Here is a 21,881-nt window from a genome sequence, read left to right as displayed (position 1 = left end):
TGAATTCTAAAGCAGTGACAGGGGGGTAGTCTCAAACCACAACTAATCATTCATTACAGAGCTGGATAAGCATGGAGGACCCAACTGGCTTGTCTGTACCTTCAAGCCTAGACATAGTAGTTTCTCGGTTACTTCAATACTTAATCATTGACTCAGAACAAGTACACCTATGGGGAAAGTCAGAGAAGCTTTAAATGCCTCTTCTCGGTGACTCAAAGTTTTCACAGAAAAAAAGAGCATAACCAAGAAGCCCCCCGAACAGGTTTCTTTGAGGAGTAAAGGATAAGTTTCCTTCAGAATGGGCTACTTATGTCTTCGACACATATCTGCTATACATATGAGCTCCAGAGGTTCCTATATAGAAACATAAAACTCCAAATCCAAAGCACCAAGGCCCCTTTCACAATGGGGCGGGAGGTGCGGTGGCGGTATAGCGCCGCTATTTTTTGCGGCGCTATACCGTCGGAATTGCGCCGGTATTCGGCCGATAGCGGTGCGACTTTAACCCCCCCCCCCCTAGTGGCCGAAAAAGGGTTAAAGTGGATGTAAACCCAAAACTTTTTTTTTTTTTATGTCACAATGTAGAGTATAATATTTCCTATCATCTATGCCCAGTCTTGCCACACAGAGTTAATCCAGCGCTGAGCATTCCTCTTTTAATGTTCAGTGAAAATGAACAGAATTCCAGATTTTTGGGTTTACATCCACTTTAAAACCGCCCACAATGCGCCTCTGCAGAGGCGCATTGCCAGCAGTATAGCCGCTGTTTCCCACTGCTTTCAATGGGAAGGAGCGGTAAACACACTGCTCCTCTCACCGCTCCAAAGATGCGGCTAGCAGGACTTTTGGAGCGGTCCTGCTAGCGCACTGCTCCAGTGTGAAAGCCCTCGGGGCTTTCACACTGTAGAGACAGCAGCCGCTGTTTAGGGTCGGTTTGCAGGCGCTATTTTTAGCACGATAGAGCCTGCAAATCGCCTCAGTGTGAAAGGGGCCTAAACAAAACATATATTTTTTCAGACCACCACAGGAGAGTGTAGATAAATATACACAGGAAGACCTGATTATTGGCCAATTACTGAATCTGATTTTGGTTCTTGGGTTGCTGGGTAGAACACTCACGCGATAATCTCCCGAACGCAAACTTCCGAAACGTCATCGCTGTCCGGATCCTTGATTTTCTTCTCTTCCACCGCAGACTGACTGGTGACAGGGGTTGAAGACAGGTCCTCCTCCTCTTCCTAAGTATAAAGACAGATCATGGATAGGATGAAGCTTTTGTGACCACTCTAGTACTAGTGAGGAATCCATGAATGTATAATAAGCACCATCTGGATTCTTCAGTCAATAAGCAACCAAGACTTGGAAGATCAACTCTTCATTTTATGCAGGGAAATATAAAGCCCACATGGGTGTAATTTACGCCCTTTTTAAATGGGGCTGGCATTTTTTAGATCAGGCGGATAACAGGTCTGTGCCCGCTCAGTTTCTGCGGGCGATCGGGTATGAGGCTGGGTTCACACTACTACACTACTTTCATCCTACTTTGCTCTGTGTTCAATGTTTCCCTATGAGAGCGTCTTGTAGCGTCCTACACAAGTCGGTCCGACTTTGAAAATGCTCCCTGTACTACTTTTGGTCCTACATTGATCCTACTTCAGGCCCATTGAATATTATTGAAGTCGGACCAAAGTAGTATCCTGTTCATGAAAGTAGGATGGATGTAGGACCAATGTAGGATAAATGTAGGACCAATGTAGCAGAGCAAAGTAGGATGAAAGTAGTGTAGTAGTGTGAACCCAGCCTCAATGGACACAGACTGCCTTTCCGAGCCGATCTGCCTAGACAGAGGGGAATTGGTTAACAAAAAATAATGGCCCAAGCAAAGGGACCCAGTTTGGAGACCACTGGCTTAGATGAAGGTCCGATCAGGTCTGCCTGAAAAACGGACAGTCAATCACTCTGCTGCATTTTCATATATATAAAAAAATTAAATAAAATGGCTTTGTAAGAAACGACATTGCCCAATAAAATTTATATTTGCAGAGAATCTATGCCATCATTAAAATTCAGAATACTTTATTAATCCCCAAGGAAAATTACGAATTATATGGAATTCTAAGGCGATATGGCCATAGTTTGCGATTACAAGGTTGTCTCACCTTTGTCGAAATAGATATTTTGTTCTGCTTTAAAAGCAAAAATGGAACCTCTGCTTTTCGGAACCCTCCCCCCCTTCAGTGTCACATTTGGCATTTGCGCTGTAGGGAACCTGGAAGTAAAGCCGCAAGGCTTCATTTCCGGATTCCCTTACCGAAAATGGCGAAGGCGGCAGCATCCGAGGACCGAGGCACGGGTCGGCCTCGGGTGCTGACATCTCGGGTGCGCCGGACAGGTAAGTGTCCATATTTTAAAAGTCAGCAACTGGGGGAGCTGCGGTGGCTCAACGAGATTGGCACTGCGCTGACAAGCCATTCACCTCTGCAGCTAGGGGTTCGGATCCCGGTCTCAGCTACATGTGAATTGAGTTTGGTGGTCTCAGCCCGGCTCCCGGTGGGTGTGCTATGCGAGGTAAGCTTGCGCTTAGTACGCCCACCCCCCTCCCACAAAAACCACCACACTTACACGCACTCGAAATTGGGTTAACATGCATGCACTTTGACCACGCGGTCTCTAAAAAGAGAGGCGAAGGACTAACGGGGCTGGTTGAGCGGGCTAGATCCTCTCACTCCCTTATAGGGAGTCCCTCTGCCCCGTTGGGCTTCAAAGCAGAGCAGGTAGGGCGGGCTGTGTGGGAGGACCCCCTCACACACCTGCCATTGCCACCCGGGGCATGGAGAAAGGTGGCAGATTGCCTCTGGGGGAGGCCTGCCTACTCCCAACTCCTGCAGTCTGGCTCCTCTCTCGAGTACACGCACAAAATACACTTAAAAGAAAAAAAGCAAAAAAAAAAAAAAAGTCAGCAACTGCAGTATTTGTAACTGCTGACTTTTAAAAAAAAAATAATAAGTTGGCGGACCTCGCTTTAATTAGTATGCGAATGCCAAATGTTATACATTGTAATCAAGATTGCCGTTTTGTCTTTAGGGCTGGTGAATGAGTTTCCATGTTGTCATTTGGGCTTTGGCACGCTGATGCCCATATGTCCAGGGTGGTGGCAGACTTAGGCAAGCCATAGATTATCCAATTTTCTTTCCTTGCACGAGCGTTGATGGGGAATGGCTTCAGCAGAGCTATTGTAGTCTGCCGGCAGAGGGGGCGGGGGCACGTCTCAGCCAGCAGAACACATTGATTGCTGCTAGCGGCTATAGCAAATGGATCGACATGGGTACAATTAGCCTGCCCATACATGGAGTAAAATTTAGCTGAACTGGTCAAATTTCACTCCATGAATGGCTGGTCTAAACAAATGTATATCTGCAAGAGATGCAGTGACTGAAAATAGTAAAATCGAATTAGATAGTTATATTGGGAGTCATCACCTTAAAGTGGACTTTAATTTCATCCATTTTCTTGAGAAAGATACGATTGTGCCGATTGGACTGATCAGAGAATCCTCAATGATAGTCAATGGAAAAAACGTGTAGAAGAATAACAGAAGGAGGGGATACTGGGAAGGCTTGACTGGAGGCTAGAGGACTTGGAGACTGGACGGACACCTAGGACCCTTGTAAGTCAGGCTCAGAGATGGGGGCCCGAGAGAGACTTCAGCTATTGTTACTCCTCTGGGAATGGTAATATTGAATACGTTTGTTGGTTGGCAATCTACCCAGTTTATGAAGATTTCAACATATTATTTGGTTCTATAGGTTTTATCTTCCATCGTACAGAGGTTGTATTGCAGGATTGTACTGGGTATTAATGCTCCTAATCCGTCTAATGTTTATGCCTCTAGAGCAGGGGTCTCCAAACTTTCTAAACAAAATAAGGGACAGTTTACGGTTTTTCAGACTTTGGGGTCCAGTCTGAGTGGAAAATGCCCTGGAATCGCCTTGAGGCGATTAAGTTTGCAATTGCTGCGCTATACAAGTCACTCACTCACTCAATCAATTGGCGTAAACAATGCCCCGTTGTTGTTGTCAGCCGGAGGAATGGCACACCCCCCATCAGTAGGGTCAGCTGGAGGAATGGAGGAATGGAGGAAACCCCCCCCCCCCCATCAGTGACGTCAGCGGGAGGAATAGTGCCCCCCCCCCCCATCAAGGGCTGGATATAGGCAAGGCAGACAAAGGGCCTCCAGGCCAAAGTTTGGAGACCACTGCTAGAGTATTGTTTTATGTATCAGCAACTGAGCGGTTCATGAATAATTCTGTGTACAATATCTTTATCTACAGTCTGATGTGCGTTTCAATGCTGTAATGTACATGCTAAATGTAAAACTAACTTTGTCCACTTTTACTTACTGTCCTGTATATGTATTGCTATATACCCCATCCTGTTGGTGGGTACTATGTACCTGCCACTCCATTGTCATTTATCAATAGAAATGTATTGGCAGAAATTTTAACTATTGCCATTCCCAATATTACAAATGGTTATCCTGATATTTAGGTTCCCGTGGGACTGCAATTCATGTTTACGTCATCTCACCTCTTCTTCCTCCTCGGAACCGCTCTCCTCGCTGTCTGATCTTGGAGCAACTTCGTAACTGTTGAAGATAATTGAAAAGTATTAGATTTCAAACCCGATTTTAAAGTCTTCTTCTGCCTTGGCTCAAGTCCCGGCCAGCCGCCTGATTGCTCATCTCCTTGCCTTATCTTCCTCCGCTCCCCACCTAGTAGTAGTCGGGGCCCAGAGAGCAAGACTTGACAGGCTGTGAGGCGGGCAGCGGCGACGCGCATTGAGTCGCTGATTGCCGCCATTACTAGTAAAAAAAAAAAAATGTCCCCGATTTAATTTAAAAAATCTGGTCACCTTATATTAAGCTATCTTAATGAACACCCACCAGGCATAGTTGAAAATTAATTTTAAGCAATTCAACCAGTGGCAAAATGTCACCAGCAACAGAGGCTCTTGTTTGACGCTGCCCTAAAAAAAAAAAAGCCCAGAGTGTGGGGGTCACATGAAATGGCCTGGGGGGCCATTCCGGTCCACAGGCCTTGTGCTATAGGTACCATGCATTTGCCAAGAAAGATGGCCAACCAAATATAACTAGTTGCTATACAAATCTTTTATTGTTTCATCAGACCTCGAGATTATATTATTTAAAGTGGAGGTTCACCCTCTAAAAAATTTCTGACATCACATGGAGTCGAGCCATCCTACCGTCACAATGCCAGTGTTTTTTTTTTTCTCAGCACATACCTCGTTATCACGATTTTCACCCCCCCGGCAATGGGCGTTCCCAAGCACTGCCTGTGATTGACAGGCTTCCGAACGGCGCATACTGCGCGTCACAGGTTGCCGAAAAAACCCGAACGTCTGTGCGGCTCTATACGGCGCCTGAGCACCGACGTTCAGGTTTTGTCGGCAACCTGTGACGCGCAGTATGCGCCTTTTCGGAAGCCTGTCAATCACAGGCAGTGCTTGGGAACGCCCAGTCCCGCGGGATTGCCGGGGGGTGAAAATCGTGATAACGAGGTATGTGCTGAGAAAAAAAAAACCACCGCCATTCTGTCGGTAGGATGGCTCGACTCCATGTGATGTCAGAATTTTTTTTTTGAGGGTGAACCTCCACTTTAAAAAACACACACACACACACACACACACACACACACACACACACACACACACACACACACACAGCAGCAACTATCTGATTGATCTGATCATTTAGTTGGCTCTGTACTACAGCTGACTGAAAAAAAAACAAATAGAATGAGACATCAGCCCAGATAATCAAGCCCTCCAATAATAGATGTTCAGGCAAATAGGACAAGACCTCCGAGATCAGAGTTAATTAGAAGGTCGGGTTATTCACGTTTATAAAAAAAAAAAGAAAAATGAATCCCATTTCAAAGATCTAGACCTCAGACACAAATATCCTTTTATGATCCGATTTGTGATCAGGTCCAACTGTCAGTTTTTCAGGCAAACCTGATTGGAAGGTTAATGCCGATCTATGGGCAGTCGAATGTAAACAGACTTGTGTTCGTTTTCTTCTGCCTACCTTCGAGTCTGCCCAAGTTCCAGACCTAAACATGACAGATCAGAGGTAACCTGATGCAAATGGACACCCAAGTCTGCCCATTGGTCCACCATAAAATGCTACCAAAAACAAATTGGGCATGGATGGCACAAACCTGACAGTCGTCATGTTCTGCTTTGATTCAGTAGGGAATGTGCTCATGGTTCCCCTGCTGAATAGAGCAAAGTGCCGGCATGTGATAGGACCCCAAAGTGTTTTCAGCTCTTTCACTTACCCAGGATTCATCTCTAGCCAGGCATCCAGCTGTCCGGCCTTTGGAGCATCTGTGCCAGTCAAGATATTTCCACTATCCACATGGATCACCTTGACTGGAAGGTCGCTCATCTGGCTAGTCTCATCCAGAGGCTGCAGAGAAAGAAAAAAAAAGTCAGATTCCGCAACAATACTTCATGGTCGTTCATACTGCGCCTAAAACTCAGAGTCCATGTGAGTGCATTCATTGAAGCCCGATTGATATTTAATAAAAATAGATTGTGCTTTTTTGTCTTAAAGTTGTATTATTATAGCCTGGGCACTTACCCAGGATGAACCAGGTTCACTTTCATACACAAAAAATAGCTGGCAATGCTTAAATGGTTAAATTTGCAGGTATATGCACATCTGAGCAGTAGATACATAGCACATATATTTCTGTGTGCAAGTACTGCTCGGAGGAGCATATATCCGCATACGTTCTCTGCGCGTTTCAGCCTGCCATTGATTTTGACAGGCTGCTAGCTTCAGGCTTTATGCTGCACCTGTGACTCCAGAGTTGAGAAATATGCCCATGTACGATGTATGGCCTCTCTTGCAAATTAATCCTTATTTAACTACTTGCCGACCAGCCGCCGTATATACGCTGGCAGGTCGGCTCCCCTGCGCGAGAGCCCGTAGCTATACGTCGGCTCTTGCAGCGGCCACTAGGGGCGCGTGCCCCCCGCTCGTCCCTGACTCCCGTGCCCGGCGGCCACGATCTCTGCCGGGCACCCGGGATTGCTTGTTACAGAGCGAGGACCGGAAGCTGTGTGTGTAAACGCACAGCTCCTGGTCCTGTCAGGGGAGAAATGCCTGATCTTCTGTTCATACAATGTATGAACAGCGATCAGTCATTTCCCCTAGTGAGGCCACCCCCCCTACAGTTAGAACACATCCAGGGAACATATTTAACCCGTTCCCCGCCCCCTAGTGTTAAGCCCTTCCCTGCCAGTGGCATTTTTATAGTAATCCAATGCATTTTTATAGCACTGATCGCTATAAAAATTACAATGGTCCCAAAAATGTGTCAAAAGTGTCCGCCATAATGTCGCAGTACCAAAAAAAAAAAACGCAAATCGCCGCCATTACTAGTAAAAAAAAAAAAATATTAATAAAAATGCCATAAAACTACCCCCCATTTTGTAAACACTATAACTTTTGCGCAAACCAATCAAACGTTTATTGCGATTTTGTTTTACGAAAAATATGTAGAAGAATACGTATCGGCCTAAACTAAGGGAAAAAAAAAATTATATATAGTTTTGGGGGATATTTATTATAGCAAAAAGTAAAAAATATAATTTTTTTTCAAAATTGTCGCTCTATTTTTGTTTATAGCGCAAAAACTAAAAACTGCAGAGGTGATCAAATATCACCAAAAGAAAGCTCTATTTGTGGGAAAAAAAGAACGCCAATTTTGTTTGTGAGCTACGTCGCACGACCGCACAATTGTCAGTTAAAGCGACGCAGTGCCGAATCGCAAAAAGTGCTCTGGTCTTTGACCAGCAATATGGTCCGGGGGTAAAGTGGTTAAATTGAATCTAAAACGTCACTATTGGTGGTCTAAGGCAAAGTGAAAAACGCTACATTCATTAATGAAGCTACAGATTCCTTTGCCTTACACACTCCATGTCTCACCTCGCCATCTGGTCCAAGTACAAGCGGTTGGCCTTCTGCATTCTCTTGAAGCTGAAAACAAACAAATGACAGTGAATAAAACCCGACAGGAAAGATGGACTTCACTTGTAGACATTTCATGAATAGGCCCAACTCACCTTTTTCTTTTTCCTTCTCTTCTTCTCCTTCAGCACCTGGGCAGCTTTGTGCTGCATCACCAATTCGGTCAGGTTGGCCACATACTCGTCTGTCTGCTGCAGGAGGTAGGCCAGGCGTTTGTCCTTCTTCTGATCAATCAGCTTCCTGTAGCCCTCTTCATCCTCAGCCTAGGGAGAAGGAGAGAAACCCATTTATTGTCAGGATATGATGCTTATTGTAAAAAAAGAAAAAAGTATCCAAAAATTTGGCTTATTGTCATTTTAACCACCAAGTACAGGGGGCTCTAAATGGTACACCACAAGTTTATTCTACCCCACGAGCATGCAATTCAAATATTACATATGGCATCTTAAACACATAATTTTCCATAAAAAATAATGGAAACAGCTTTAGCCGTGTTCTAGGTTTATAATCATTAGGGTTGTCCCGATACCAAGCATTTCCCCGAGTACTTGTACTCGGGGAAAATGCTCCGATACTTTACCGATACCTGAATCCTCCTCCAGTTCCCCCATCTGTTCTGCTCTCTCCCTCCGCGCTCCTGTGTCCCCCCTCCGTGCCGCTGCCATTCTGCTCTCTCCCTCCGTGCTCCTGTGTCCCCCCTCCGTGCCGCTGCCATTTTGCTCTCCTTCTCCGTTCCGGTGCTGTTCTCCCTTCTGCTCTCACCCTCCAAGCTCCGTGTCCTCCCTCTGTGCTGCTGCTGTTCTCCCTTCTGCTCTCCCCCCTCCAAGCGCCATGTCACCCCTCCCTGTCGCTGTTCTCCCTTCTGCTCTCCCCCCTCCAAGCTCAGTGTCCTCCCTCCGTGCCGCTGCTGTTCTCCCTTCTGCTCTCCCCCTCCAAGCTCCATGTCCCCCCCCTTCCGTGCCGCTGCTGTTCTCCCTTCTGCTCTCCCCCCTCCAAGCTCCGTGTCCCCCCTCCGTGCTGCTGCTGTTCTCCCTTCTGCTCTCCCTCTCCAAGCTCCATGTCCCCCCCCTTCCGTGCCGCTGCTGTTGTCCCTTCTGCTCTCCCCCTCCAAGCTCCGTGTCCCCCCTCCGTGCTGCCGTTTCCCCCCTCCCTGTCCTCCTCTGTCAGGATGGAGAGCGGCGGTAGGAGCCGCAAAACCCGGCTCCTACCGTTTCTGAATGAACAGAGTCAGTACCATTCATATGACTGAGCAATAACTAATAAAAATAATTAATTGTAAAAAAATAATACATATTAAAATAAAAAACACACTGACACATCCATTCCCCCCCCCCCCCCAAGAAAGCATGGTAAAAAAAACAACAAAAAATTGTGAAAAATCAAAATTAAAAAAAAAAAAATTACTGACACGACATAAAAAAAAAAAAAAGTATCGGTATCAGCGAGTACTTGAAAAAAAAGTATCGGTACTTGTACTCGGTCTTAAAAAAGTGGTACAACCCTAATAATCATCTATTTTTTTCCCTGCTTACACGTATGAAGTATCAGGTAAAATGCCCATTTTCTATTCATCTTTTTTATACTATAAAGTCTATATTTTTCTTTGTATATATAAACTGCTTTTCTATTCCTTGCTCAAAATGGCTGCTAGTAGCACCCCCTCCCATCGAGTGAAGAATGTAACTAAAACATGGCGCCTCCGTCCAGGACTACGCCCGAATTGGTGACGCACAGATCCTGGAGGAAGTTCACCTTACATGGACACAACCAATCAGAAACTACTAATACCTAGGGAACATTGTGCTAATGATACATATGGTCACTGCCTTAGTAGCGTACCTATAAAACCCCCATGTATCCGGAAACCAATAAAGAGAGCATCATCAATCTGAGCACAGTCTCAGTGTGATCTTTGCTCGTGCATGCACCAAGTCATATAGAGGAAAAAAAAACTACTGCTCCAGGTGGGTCTGCTGAACAATCAGTGGCTGCTCAGGAGGCCAGGAGTGCCGGCAATGCACGAGGCAAAATGTGGAAGCTAGAGGGATGGACAGCCGCACTTCCAAAAAAAAAAAAACCTTAGGTTGTGAATGAATGAATGACTTGTATAGCGCAACGCATGCGAACTGAATCGCCTCTGGGCGCTTTTTCCAGCCAGTATCTGCTTGGCTGGTGCGGTCATTTTTACCCCGTAGGATAATACACACATATATACATATATACTGGGCCAATTTGGACGAGATCCAATTTACCTACCAGCATGTCTTTGGAGTGTGGGAGGAAACCGGAGTACCCGGAGGAAACCCACGCAGACACAGGGAGAACATGCAAACTCCAGGCAGATGGTGTCGTGGTTGGGATTCGAACCAGCGAACCTTTTTTGCTGCTAGGCGAAAGTGCTACTCACTGCACCACTGTGCTGCCTTCACTGTCTTTATTAAAAAACAGTGAATGGAAAATGCACTACAAATAACAGCAAAGGGTGGGACACAGCCTACACGTTTCGCACTGCGATCAGTGCTTAGTCATGGCTGAGCACTGATAGCAGTGCGAAACGCGTAGGCTGTATCCCACCCTTTGCTGTTATTTGTAGTGCATTTTCCATCGACTGTTTTTTAATGAAGACAACCTAAGGTTTTTTTTGGAAGTGTGGCTGTCCATCCCTCTAGCTTCCACATTTTACCAAGTCATATAGGTTTAATCTGGATGGGGGCAGATACTCAGACGATTGGTCTGATCCAAAACACGCGTCCACACTGGGAAAAGACAGCGATTATTGCTAGTGGCTACAGCAGCTGCTAGCAATAAACATAAGAATCCGGTAGGCTGGCTGTACCCAAGTTGATTGATAAAACTTGGTAAATTCAGACTGCCCATTAACAGTTTGAATCTCAGCCAGTTGCTGCTGAACTGGCTGAGATTCAAACCACGTATGGCCAGCCTTAGACTGGAGCATCAACAATTAGGACCAAGAGAAAAAAAAAGGACCTGGGCACGCACAGCTATTCACTTCCGGTCCCGCTGGTTCCCTGCATACAGAGGTGGAACGCACGCCAGCTTCCCCAGCGTGGAGCCATTTCATTAAAACTACAAGCCATACAGCCTCAGTGCCGGGTCACGGGCACCAACAAAAGCTGAACCAGAGAAATCAAGCTGCATGTATAGTCCATTGTGACACAAAGCTACTATTGACCTCTTTTTTTTTACCTCTTTTTATTTAAACAGGTCAACACCATCTGGTAAGGTGCCAACCTTTGGGTGACTTTAAAGCTGGTGAAGGTGGAAACTTTCTTGCACAGTGAAGTTTGAAGACATCTGAGCACAAGCACTTTATTTATTTATCTACTAATTTACATACAGACTATTTGCATCTTCACTCTGTATAAATCCACCGGATTGGGTGGTACTTCTGGAGATTGTATACATATATTGTTGGTTTTATTTATTCACTTATATACCGTATTTATCGGCGTATACTGCACACTTTTTTGCCTGAAAATCAGGGCAAAAACGGGGGTGCGCGATATACGCCGATACCCGCGCCGAGTTTGAACACGGCGCCGGCATATACCGAGCGCAGTACAGTCGGGCAGGCTCGGCTCCTCTCGCTGTCACGTACAAATACGATAAATACGGTAGTTATTCAATTATTTGTATAATTTATTACGATTTATCATTACCACTAGATAATTTGAGCGCCCCCTTCACTCACCATTCACCAATTAATTTCAGTCCACTGATTTTTTGGGGAGCAGCTTAATACATGGTGAATAATACTACATAAATAACTATTTTATTTATTCATTTACTTGGTTGTCTTACATGGTTAATTAAGTTTATACATTCAGTTGGCGCGAGATCCCTACTTTTACCAGCTGCTGTACTGCCCATAAACGTGGTGATGCTACAAATCTCAATGCTACAAAAATCTTATAAGCAATCATTGAGGATTTGAAACGGAACAAAGAAGACCACAAGATACCAAAACTCACCATCAGGCGGCGCATTCTCTCCTTCTCAATCCTCTCATTCTCCTTCTTCTGTTCTCTTTCTGTGTTGGCATGGTACGTGGCCACAGCCTTTGTCAGTTTCTGGATCTTCCCTGTGACAGATCGGTGGAATTCTTTAAAGTCCTTGGCATGTTGGAGAATGCTGTTCAGATATTCCTAAAAAGGGGAAGAGAGGAAAAATCAGAAGAAGTGAGAATACATTATACTAAAAAAACATTATAGACTACATAGGCGTGCGCACAGGGTGTGCCAGGTGTGCCCAGGCACACCCTAATCACCCTGTGCAGCACAGATTCCCCCTACTGCCCTGGCTCCCATCTTTCCCCCCCGCATCTCTGCCGCATCTCTCCTATCGGCTGTTGCTGCTGGGATGTTGTAGGAGTGGGGAAGGGGCCAGTAAATATGTAATTTACGGGCCCCTTCCCTTTCTGAATGAACATCGTGAGTGATCGGTAGTGTGTGTTTGGGCTTTGGGGTGCACACCCAAATGCAATGGGCTGCGCACACCTATGATATTAGTAACCAAAAACAGGAAAATTCTCTATTGATCTTGGCAAAGACAACAGATCTTGTGGAAGAAACTGTTCTCGTTTTGTTTTTTATTATAACTTATCTATAATGCCTACATACAAAAATTACTGTACCCAATATTCTGCAAAAAAACAAAACACACAACAGATTTTCTAGCACACGGATTTCTGTGACAATAATTTGTCCACTCACACATGCTGGAATGCTAAACTACATTATGGAAGCGACTGCGAAAAAAGGACAAATTAGGTTGAACAAGACAATGGTAATAAATCATTAAATGTATAATTAAAAAGGCAAAACAGTGCATGTATTAGAGCGGAGACTGCGAGCCAGGCCTTCTCATCCAACCTCACAAATGTGCTTCGGGCAAAGACTGGGGTGCCATTACCGTAAAGGCAGGTGTCCCAATACTTTTGGTTATATAGTGTAACTGTTGTAAACGGTAGATAACAGCAACTGCAAGGAAAGTCAGAGCGATTCTTATGACTGATCATGCAGACAAGTTATACGCAAATATAACTTATATGTACATGCTTTATCAGATTATTACTTTAAGACCCCTTTCACACTGCCGACGCCCATAGTGTCGGCGGTAAAATAGTGGTAAAATGCCGCTATTTTACTGTCGGATTTGCGGTGCATTTCGGCCGCTAGCAGGGCGCTTTTAACCCGCGCTAGCGGCCGAGAAAGGGTTAATACCGCCCACAATGTGCCGCTAAATCGGCGTATTGCCTGCGGTATGGCAGCGCTGCCCATTGATTTCAAAGGGCAGGAGCGCATTAGCAGCAGTGAGTTCACCGCTGCTAATGCGCTCCAAAGAAGCTGCTGGCAGGACTTTACCCTGCCAGCGCACCGCTCCAGTGTGAAAGCCCTCAGGCTTTCACACGGAAGACAATAGAGCAGCCGTTTTAGGGCGGATTACAGGCGCTATTTTTAATGCTTTAGCGCAGTGGTTCTCAACCTGGGGGTCAAATTATGATTTGCCAGTGGTCCCCGAATCCTGGGCTGTTCTTGAAGCCCGCACCACTCTCCCTGCCTTTTTGTGGCCGCCCAGCTGGGCTGTCCCTGGAGCCCGTGGCCTCCCACTCAGCCTCTTCGCAGCCGCCCATTCAGTTCACGGCATGGGTGGGGGGGGGGGGGAGAGGCTAGAGGTCAGCTGACTGGTGAGGAATGTGAAGTGGGAGGGGCTGGAGGAGATCCTATCTCCTGTTTCTGGCATAGGTGCCACTGCTACGAGACACCACAAAGTCACTACCTGTGATTATAGTTGCCATTAAAAGTCCCCACTACAGTTCTCAGATCAGCAGATGACCTTGTTCAAGAGCACCTAATCCACTCATCCCACCAAAGAGTAAGAGAAGGAATAAAAATAAAGAATACATGGAAGGGAGAGGAAAAGAGGGGTAGAACAAAGGAAAAAAAAAAGAAAGACGGCTAGAGAGAGATATGGGGGAAAACAACAAGAAATTAGGATAGAGAGAGATAAAAGGGAAAGAAAGTAGTACATCCGAAAATGTACCATAAGGGGTTTTAATACTGTACAAGTGGAAGGGACTCAGGGAGAGCTAAATGTCTGTGGATTAGGGGTGCAAATTACTTGTCTTGCCCCGGGTGCTGACAACCCACGCTACGAAAATAATTTTACTGTTAGGGGTCCCCAAAACTTGGAAAATTTTATCAAGGGGTCACGGCACTAAGAAGGTTGAGAACCATTGCTTTAGCGCCTGCATAACACCCTCAGTGTGAAAGGGGTCTTAGAATTATGGTTTCGGTTAAAAGTAGGCATCAACTTCAAAATAAGACGACTTTGTGTCTTCATGATTGGAGTATACCCCAACGGTCTCTCTCACTGTGCTCCTGGTAGGAGTTTAGAAGCAAAGGAACGTTAAAAACACTGCATTACCAGATCATCACCAGCTTGGAGGTTGATGAAACCTCATTGTGAACAAGCCGGTCAATCCCACCCTTGTCACAGCAAAGAAATGTAACCCATCATTCACAAACCCAATGTACACAGCTATTTGACTGGCAGTTAATTGCGAGCTCAGGGTTTACCCCGATGACGAAAGACCAGTGCAGGTTTCTCATCGCCCCCTCACCTGATGTTTCTGTCGTCTCTTGCGCTCCTGCTCAATCTTCTGCTGCTTCTCCAGTTTCTCTGTGATCCGAGCCTCGCGCAGCGATTGCCGTTTACTGCGTTTGTAAGCCTTGGCGTTCAGGGCAGTCTCCAGAGCAGTGTCCCTTCTCATGCACACCACAACTTCTTGTCGCAGCTGGAAAAAAAATACATACATATGGATGATTATTAAAAGATCATCTCAGGATAATGGCTCAAAATCAAAAAAATGTTTCCTTAACACATGTATACATACAACAGCAAGCACACCCACCTGTCTCTGAAAGTTTAAGAGACGCAAGGCTTTCAGCTCTATGGTAGCTTTGGTCCTAAGGTCACCGGCTAATGACCCTGGAAGGTTCTCCAGCTCCTGGATCCTGTGTGCAATGCGTGCCTGGAGTCTGCTCAGAGAACACGATAAAAAAAAAAATTAAAATTGAGTTGCATGTTAAAAACATTCCTTAAAAGTAAAACTGGATAGACATTTAAACACGGACCTTCTTAACCACTTAAAGACCGCCTACCGCATATTTAGTGCGGCAGGTCGGCTCGATTGTGCAAAATCACATACTTATACGTGATTTCATAGAATATCCACTTTGGGCGTGCGACGCCGGAGGCGAAATATTGCACCGATTAGATCCAGGGGATGCCAATCAGCGGGTCCTGCCCGATGTCCCTCCACAAACCGGCGATCTTTCCCCAGAAAACAAGGCAGATCGCCCTTCTGACAGGGAAGATGAAGATCTTGTGTCCCTGCTAAGCAGGAACATCCGATCTGTCTTCATCCAGTCAGAGCAAACCCCCCCCCCCCCCCCACACAGTTAGCAAGCACCCCCTAGGGACACACTTAACCCTTTGATCACCCCTGATGTTAACCCCTTACCGGCCAGTGTCATTAGTAGAGCAACAGTGCATTGATCACTGTATTCCTGTCACTGGTCTCCAAAAAAAAAAAAAAAAAAAAGTGTCAGGTAGGTGTCCCGCCAAAAAAAAAAAAAAAAAAACAACAGATTGCTGCCATTACTAGTAATATATATATATATATTTTTTTTCCAAAAACTTAGCAGAATACATATTGGCCTAAATTGATGAAGAAATTAGATTTTTTATTTTGAATGTGTTTTATAGCAGAAAGTAAAATACTTTTTTTCAAAATTCTCCTTTTTTTGGGGGGGGTTTAACACGCAAAAAATAAAAACCACAGGAGGTGATCAAATACCACCAAAAGAAAGCTCTATTTGTAGGGAAAAAAAGGACATTTTATTTGGGTACAGCGTCGCACGAGTTAAATAACGTAGTGCCGGATCTAAAAAAAAATTGGACTAGTTATTAAGGGCGTAAAAACCTTCTGGGGCTGAAGTGGTTAAAGCAGTAGTAAAATAAATAAATATATATATATATATATATATATATATATATATATATATATATGCCATATTTTTCTAGTATGCACATTATGGCAGACTTGCCTTTAAACTGAGCCCTCCAGGGCTGCGCTGTCACTGGTGCTCCCATCTTGCCCGGCCTTCCTTGCGGGTTCTTGCTCTCCGGCCGGTTGAATGGCTGAGCCAAAATGTAATCACTCCCACGCATGCACACAGGAGTTATCATGGCACGGCTCTCTGCATAGACAACACACTTCGTGTCCTGAATGCAGAGTGCCACTGTGCATGCGCAGTGACGCCGTTGGCTAGAGTCAATGTGAATATCTATGCAGATTGCGGTTGTTGCATTTTCCCAATGCATTTCGCAAGTGGTTTGCATTTTTTTTTTTACACACATTTTTAATGCGTTTTAGAGATGTGGTAATGTGGCTAGGAGGCGGCGTTATTTGTCATGCAGGAAAATGCACCAAAAATTCAAGTACATGTGTTTTCCCATGTATTTTTGATACTATGAAAGTCTAGGGAGCCAAAAATGCACCGTTCTGCGCGAACAAAAAAAAAAAAAAAAGCACCGGTGGAACCTGCATAGATGTGAATATGAGCCACAGGAACTAAATGTTAAAAATAGACTGTAGTGCATTTCTGCAAAACACATAGGTGTGAACCTAGCCTTTATGGCGCAAGTTTAGGAGATACTCCCTGTACCTAAAGGTAAGCCCTAGGAGCTTACCTGTAGGTACCAATTACTATAATACTGCTTTAAAGCATAATTTTGTTTTTCAACAAGCCCTTACTGATCCCTGTAGCTGTAGTCACCATGGTATAATTCATCCCCAAAGTTTAGAGCAAAGAGCAAGTTCATCTACATTTCAGATGCTCAGCTTCCCTGGTTCTCATATCAAGCCACCCTGGTCCCCCTCTCAGCAAGGACTCTCTTCCTAATGTGAACACCAAGGAGAAGGAGCAGTGAATTTTCTTTATTTCGGTTATAACATTTTGCAAATAAGTATTTTTCTTCTGCATTGATGAGCACTGGTGAGGCGGCACCGATGGGCACCAGTGTGGCTGCACTGATGATCAGTGGCCCGATTATAAGTGTAAATGTGCCCTGTCAGCCTTGACGGTTATCAGCTCTCCGTTCCTCACACAGTGAGGAAAGGAATGCTGATAACTGCCAAGCTTGTTTACATGTGATCAGCCATTATTGGACACAGCTAATCACATGGTAAAAGGCCGCTGTGTTTGTCCCTTTACCTCGATCTTTGATCAGAGAACACGCGTGGAAGGGGCGTTTTGGGAGGACATCCACAGGCGCCCTACCAGAACAAGAGAGCCACGCTGTAGCCATCTTTCGGGTATGGCGCAGTACTGGGGTGGGTAAAGCCCATTTCTGCACACCATTACTATGGCACTATTGTTTTTTTTAAAGTTTCACACAATCTTATTCTGTGTACTATTATATACAAATGGACTGAAACCTGCACAAATTGGAACTTACCGATATTCCCTCTCCTGAAGCACTTCCACTGGATCCAGGCCCCGGGGTTTCTGGATAGGAGTGATGCGGTTGGCTTTGGAGTGAAACTGAACCATCGGAGGAGGCTGGGCTGGCTGACCTGGTGACTGCGTCTGGGGTGGCATGACGGGTGAAGCGGCAGGAGGCACGGCAGGGGGTGCAGGTGACGGCCGGCCAGTTGGCTGTGGGGGAATCAACTTCTGAGGAGCAGCGGCTGGGGCCGCAGCATTGGCCATGGGACCTGCAACACCACACAAAGCCTAAGCTATAACTTCGCACAAAGATGCCATTTATCTAACCGTTTGCCCTGTAGGAGGCAGGCTCCTTTCACACTTGTCCAAAGTTGCATGACAAGTCGTTCCCCATGTTTTCCAATGCACTACTTTGGTCCGACTCTCATGCAACTTGAGGGCCAAAGACATCAAAAGTAGCATGAAAGTTGTACCTGAATGGTATACATTGCAACTTGCATGCTACAGTTGTCCATATTACTGGTCATAGCCAAAATCATATCCAAGTTGCACCCATCCAATTGCATCAAAGTGCAACTTTGGAGTCGTACAAGTGTGAACGGAGCCTAAAACCGATATACCCAGCTACCATACAAATTATTTGGACATAAGACTTAATGCCGATACATAACATTTTTATTTACTGCAAAACCAAAGAAACCGACAGCTTTTTTTTTTTTCCTACCCCCCCCTTTAAGCTCTGTGCAGAAGCAGCAATAAGGCTTTTCCCTTTTCTGTGCTGGCTGGGGAAAAAGAAAAAAAAAAAAAAAACAGCCTACAATGGTCCGATTCCGTGATGCTCTATATCAGGGATATGCAATTAGCGGACCTCCAGCTGTGGCAAAACTACAAATCCCATCATGCCTCTGGGTGTCATGCTTGTGGCTGTTAGAGTCCTGCTATGCCTCATGGGACTTGTAGTTCTGCAACAGCTGGAGGTCTGCTAATTGCATATCCCTGCTCTATATCATTGGACTGCAATTAGAGGACCTCCAGCTGTTGCAGAACTACAAGTCCCATGAGGCATAGCAAGGCTGACAGCCACGAGCATGACTCCCAGAGGCATGATGGGACTTGTAGTTTTGCAACAGCTGAAGGTCCGCTAATTGCACATCCCTGCTCTATATATTGTGCAATGCAGGGAGACATTTCTGACCTCCTGGGGGCGACAAAGAGCTTTTATGGTGATCAATGCAGTCTAATACAGAAGCCATCTTTTAAAAACCGGGACCAACCCTCCAGTAGGAAAACACGTCAGGGTCACCTGCCCATGAACGGATTTCCACTCTGGCCCAGCAATTCGGTTTTCCTTGATTAGATCCAATCAAAAGAAGAGAAATAGAATATTTAACATTTTGGTATAACCCACAGAGTAAAATAATGACCCTTTGACTGTTACCTGTGGTCCTGCACATGCATACCTGATCCCACACCAATACTAACCAAAACCCCCCTCCCAGAGTATGCCCAGCCAAATCATTTCAACGCAGATCACAGGAGGTGCAATCAGCCAATGTGCAAAAACTGTACACCCAGGGACCTCATAGGTCAACACCAAATCTTTATTACTTGATTTAGAAAGGAACTGCCATTACATGCCAATTTCCTTTTTAGTAGGCACCAAGGTTTCACAACTACTCTAACCTGGCATTAAGGGACCTTCTACTGGACAAGATGTCAGGAGACAGATTGGGTTTAGCCTGAGGGTTATCATCTCCCCCCCCCCCCCAATTAAAAGTGTGGCACTAAGGCTGCTTTCACATTGGGCAGCGGAGGTGTGGTGACGGTATAGCCACGCTATTTTTAGCGCCGCTATACAGTCGTATTTACCGCGATATTCGGGCGCTAGCGGTGAGGTTTTAACCCCTGCTAACGGCCGAAAAAGGGTTAATACCGCCCGCAATTACCGCGGTTTCCCATTGATTTCAATGGGAAGGCGCGGTCAACTCCCCGCTCCTATACCGCTCCAAAGATGCGGCTAGCAGGACTTTTGGAGCGGTCCTGCTACCGCACCGCTTCAGTGTGAAAGCCTTCGGGCTTTCACATTGAAGCCTGCAGGGCACGATTTTTTCATGCGGTATAGCGGCGCTATTTTTGGCGCTGTACCGCATGAAAAACGCCTCAATGTGAAAGGGGCCTAACACTAAGTGATGGTTTTATGACCATCTAAGCATTTCACTGCAACTACAGCAGGATTGTCCTCCAATGCCAGACAGAGCTGTGTGATCAGAAGGCTGGATGGACAGAAACCCTTTGGTAAGTAAAAGTGTTACCAAATACAGTGCCTTGAAAAAGTATTCATACCCCCTGAAATTGTACGTTTTTGGTTGTAACAGGACAAAATGTGGAAAAGTCTTTTATAGGGATTTTATGTGATAGACCAACACAAAGTGGCTCATAATTGTGAAGTGGAAGGAAAATGATAAATGGTTTTCAATATTTCTTACAAATAAATATGTGAAAAGTGTGGGGTACATTTGTATTCAGCCCCCCTGAGTCAATACTTTGTAGAATCGCCTTTCAGTGCAATTACAGCTGCAAGTCTTTTTGGGGATGTCTCTACCAGCTTTGCACATCTAGAGAGGGACATTTTTGCCCATTCTTCTTTGCAAAATAGCTAAAGCTCTGTCAGATTGGATGGAGAGTGACTTTGAAGAGCAATTTTCAAGTCTTGCCACAGATTCGCAACTGGATTTAGGTCTGGACTTTGGACCATTCTAACCCATGAATATGCTTTGATCTAAACCTTTCCATTGTAGCTTTTGTTGTATGTTTAGGGTCGTTCTGCTGGAAGGTGAACCTGCACCCAAGTATCAAGTCTTTTGCAGACAGGTTTTCTTCTAAGATTGCCCTGTATTTGGCTCCATCCATCTTCCCATCAACTCTGACCAACTTCCCTGTCCATGCTGAAGAAAAGCATCCCATATGATGATGCCACCACCATGTTTCACAGTGGGGATGGTGTGTTCAGGGTGATGTGCAGTGTTAGTTTTTTCCACACATAGCGTTTGTTTTTTGGCCAAAAAGTTACATTTTGGTCTCATCTGACCAGAGCACCTTCTTCCACATGTTTGCTGTGTCCCCCACATGGCTTCTCGCAAACTGCAAATGGGACTGCTTATGGCTTTCTTCTTGCCACTCTTCTATAAAAAAGGGCAGATTTGTGGAGCGCACGACTAATGCCTCGTACACACGCTCGGGATTTCCGACGGGAAAAAGTCAGTCGAGGGAACATAACACACAGCCAGGATTCCCGGCCAAAAGCTCTCCTCGCAGTTTTCCCGTCGGAAAGCCCGGTCGTGTGTACGAGGCATTATACACGCCCATTATATCAGCGCCCAGAGGCAATTTTTTCACTCGCTCACTCATAGTTGCCCTGTGGACAGATTCTCCCACCTGAGCTGTGAATCTCTGCAGCTCCTCCAGAGTTATCATGGGCCTATTGGCTGCTTCTCTGATTAATGCTCTCCTTGCCCGGCCTGTCAGTTTAGGTGTCTTGGTAGGTTTGCAGCTGTGCCATACTCTTTACCATTTTCGGATGATGGATTGACCAGTGCTCCGTGAGACGTTCAAAGCTTGGGATGTTTATTTTTTATAACCTAACCCTGCTTTTAACTTCTCCACAACTTTATCCCTGACCTGTCTGGTGTGTTCCATGGCCTTTATGATGCCTTCTGTTCACTAAGGTTCTCTAACAAACCTCTGAGGGATTGACAGAACAGCTGTATTTATACTGGAATTAAAATTACACAGGGGTGGACTCCATTTACGAATTAGGTGACTTCTGAAGGCAATTGGTTCCATTAGATTTTAGTTAGAGGTATCGGAGTAAAGGGGGCTGAATACAAGTGCACACCACACTTTTTACATGTTTGTTAAAAATTTGGAAACCATTTATCATTTTCAGTCCATTTCACAATTATGTGCCACTTTGTGTTGGTCTATCACATAAAATATATTTACGTTTTTTTTGGTTGTAACATGACAAAATGTGGAAAATTTCAAGGGGTATGAATACTTTTTCAAGGCACTGTATGTATTTTTAACTGTCTACCTAGCAGATCTGCTCATCTACAAGCATTAAAAATACCCCTTCAAACTTCATCACAATAGAATCGTTTTTGTCTGATACTTGTGAAAGACACAACACTGAGGGACTTTTTGTCTATACTGCTATACCATTATAAATAAAAATGCCTGAAACCAAAAAATGTATATATGTATTTATTTCTTTAACAAATCCATAG

The 21,881-nt window shown here is 45.1% G+C and overlaps 1 protein-coding gene across 3 annotated transcripts in view; it reads right to left on the bottom strand.

Annotated features, from left to right (window-relative positions):
- SMARCA4 (SWI/SNF related, matrix associated, actin dependent regulator of chromatin, subfamily a, member 4) overlaps positions 1 to 21,881 on the bottom strand; it is a 102,779-nt gene that overhangs the window by 36,214 nt on the left and 44,684 nt on the right. For all 3 annotated transcript variants that reach the window (XM_040346462.1, XM_040346461.1, XM_040346463.1), the window contains exons 6-14: positions 17,606 to 17,864; positions 14,994 to 15,120; positions 14,703 to 14,876; positions 12,052 to 12,225; positions 8,155 to 8,322; positions 8,018 to 8,068; positions 6,360 to 6,490; positions 4,588 to 4,645; positions 1,120 to 1,238 (exon numbers count right to left, since the gene is read on the bottom strand). In XM_040346462.1, coding sequence (XP_040202396.1) covers positions 1,120 to 1,238; positions 4,588 to 4,645; positions 6,360 to 6,490; positions 8,018 to 8,068; positions 8,155 to 8,322; positions 12,052 to 12,225; positions 14,703 to 14,876; positions 14,994 to 15,120; positions 17,606 to 17,864 — 1,261 coding nt within the window. The remainder of the gene's footprint in view (positions 1 to 1,119; positions 1,239 to 4,587; positions 4,646 to 6,359; positions 6,491 to 8,017; positions 8,069 to 8,154; positions 8,323 to 12,051; positions 12,226 to 14,702; positions 14,877 to 14,993; positions 15,121 to 17,605; positions 17,865 to 21,881) is intronic.

This window comes from Rana temporaria, chromosome 3 (genome assembly GCF_905171775.1).
Source record: "Rana temporaria chromosome 3, aRanTem1.1, whole genome shotgun sequence".
In the NCBI taxonomy this organism is placed as follows: Eukaryota; Metazoa; Chordata; class Amphibia; order Anura; family Ranidae; genus Rana; species Rana temporaria.
The sequence above is the reverse complement of the archived record's forward strand: the minus strand, read 5'-3'. Positions and strand labels throughout refer to the sequence as shown.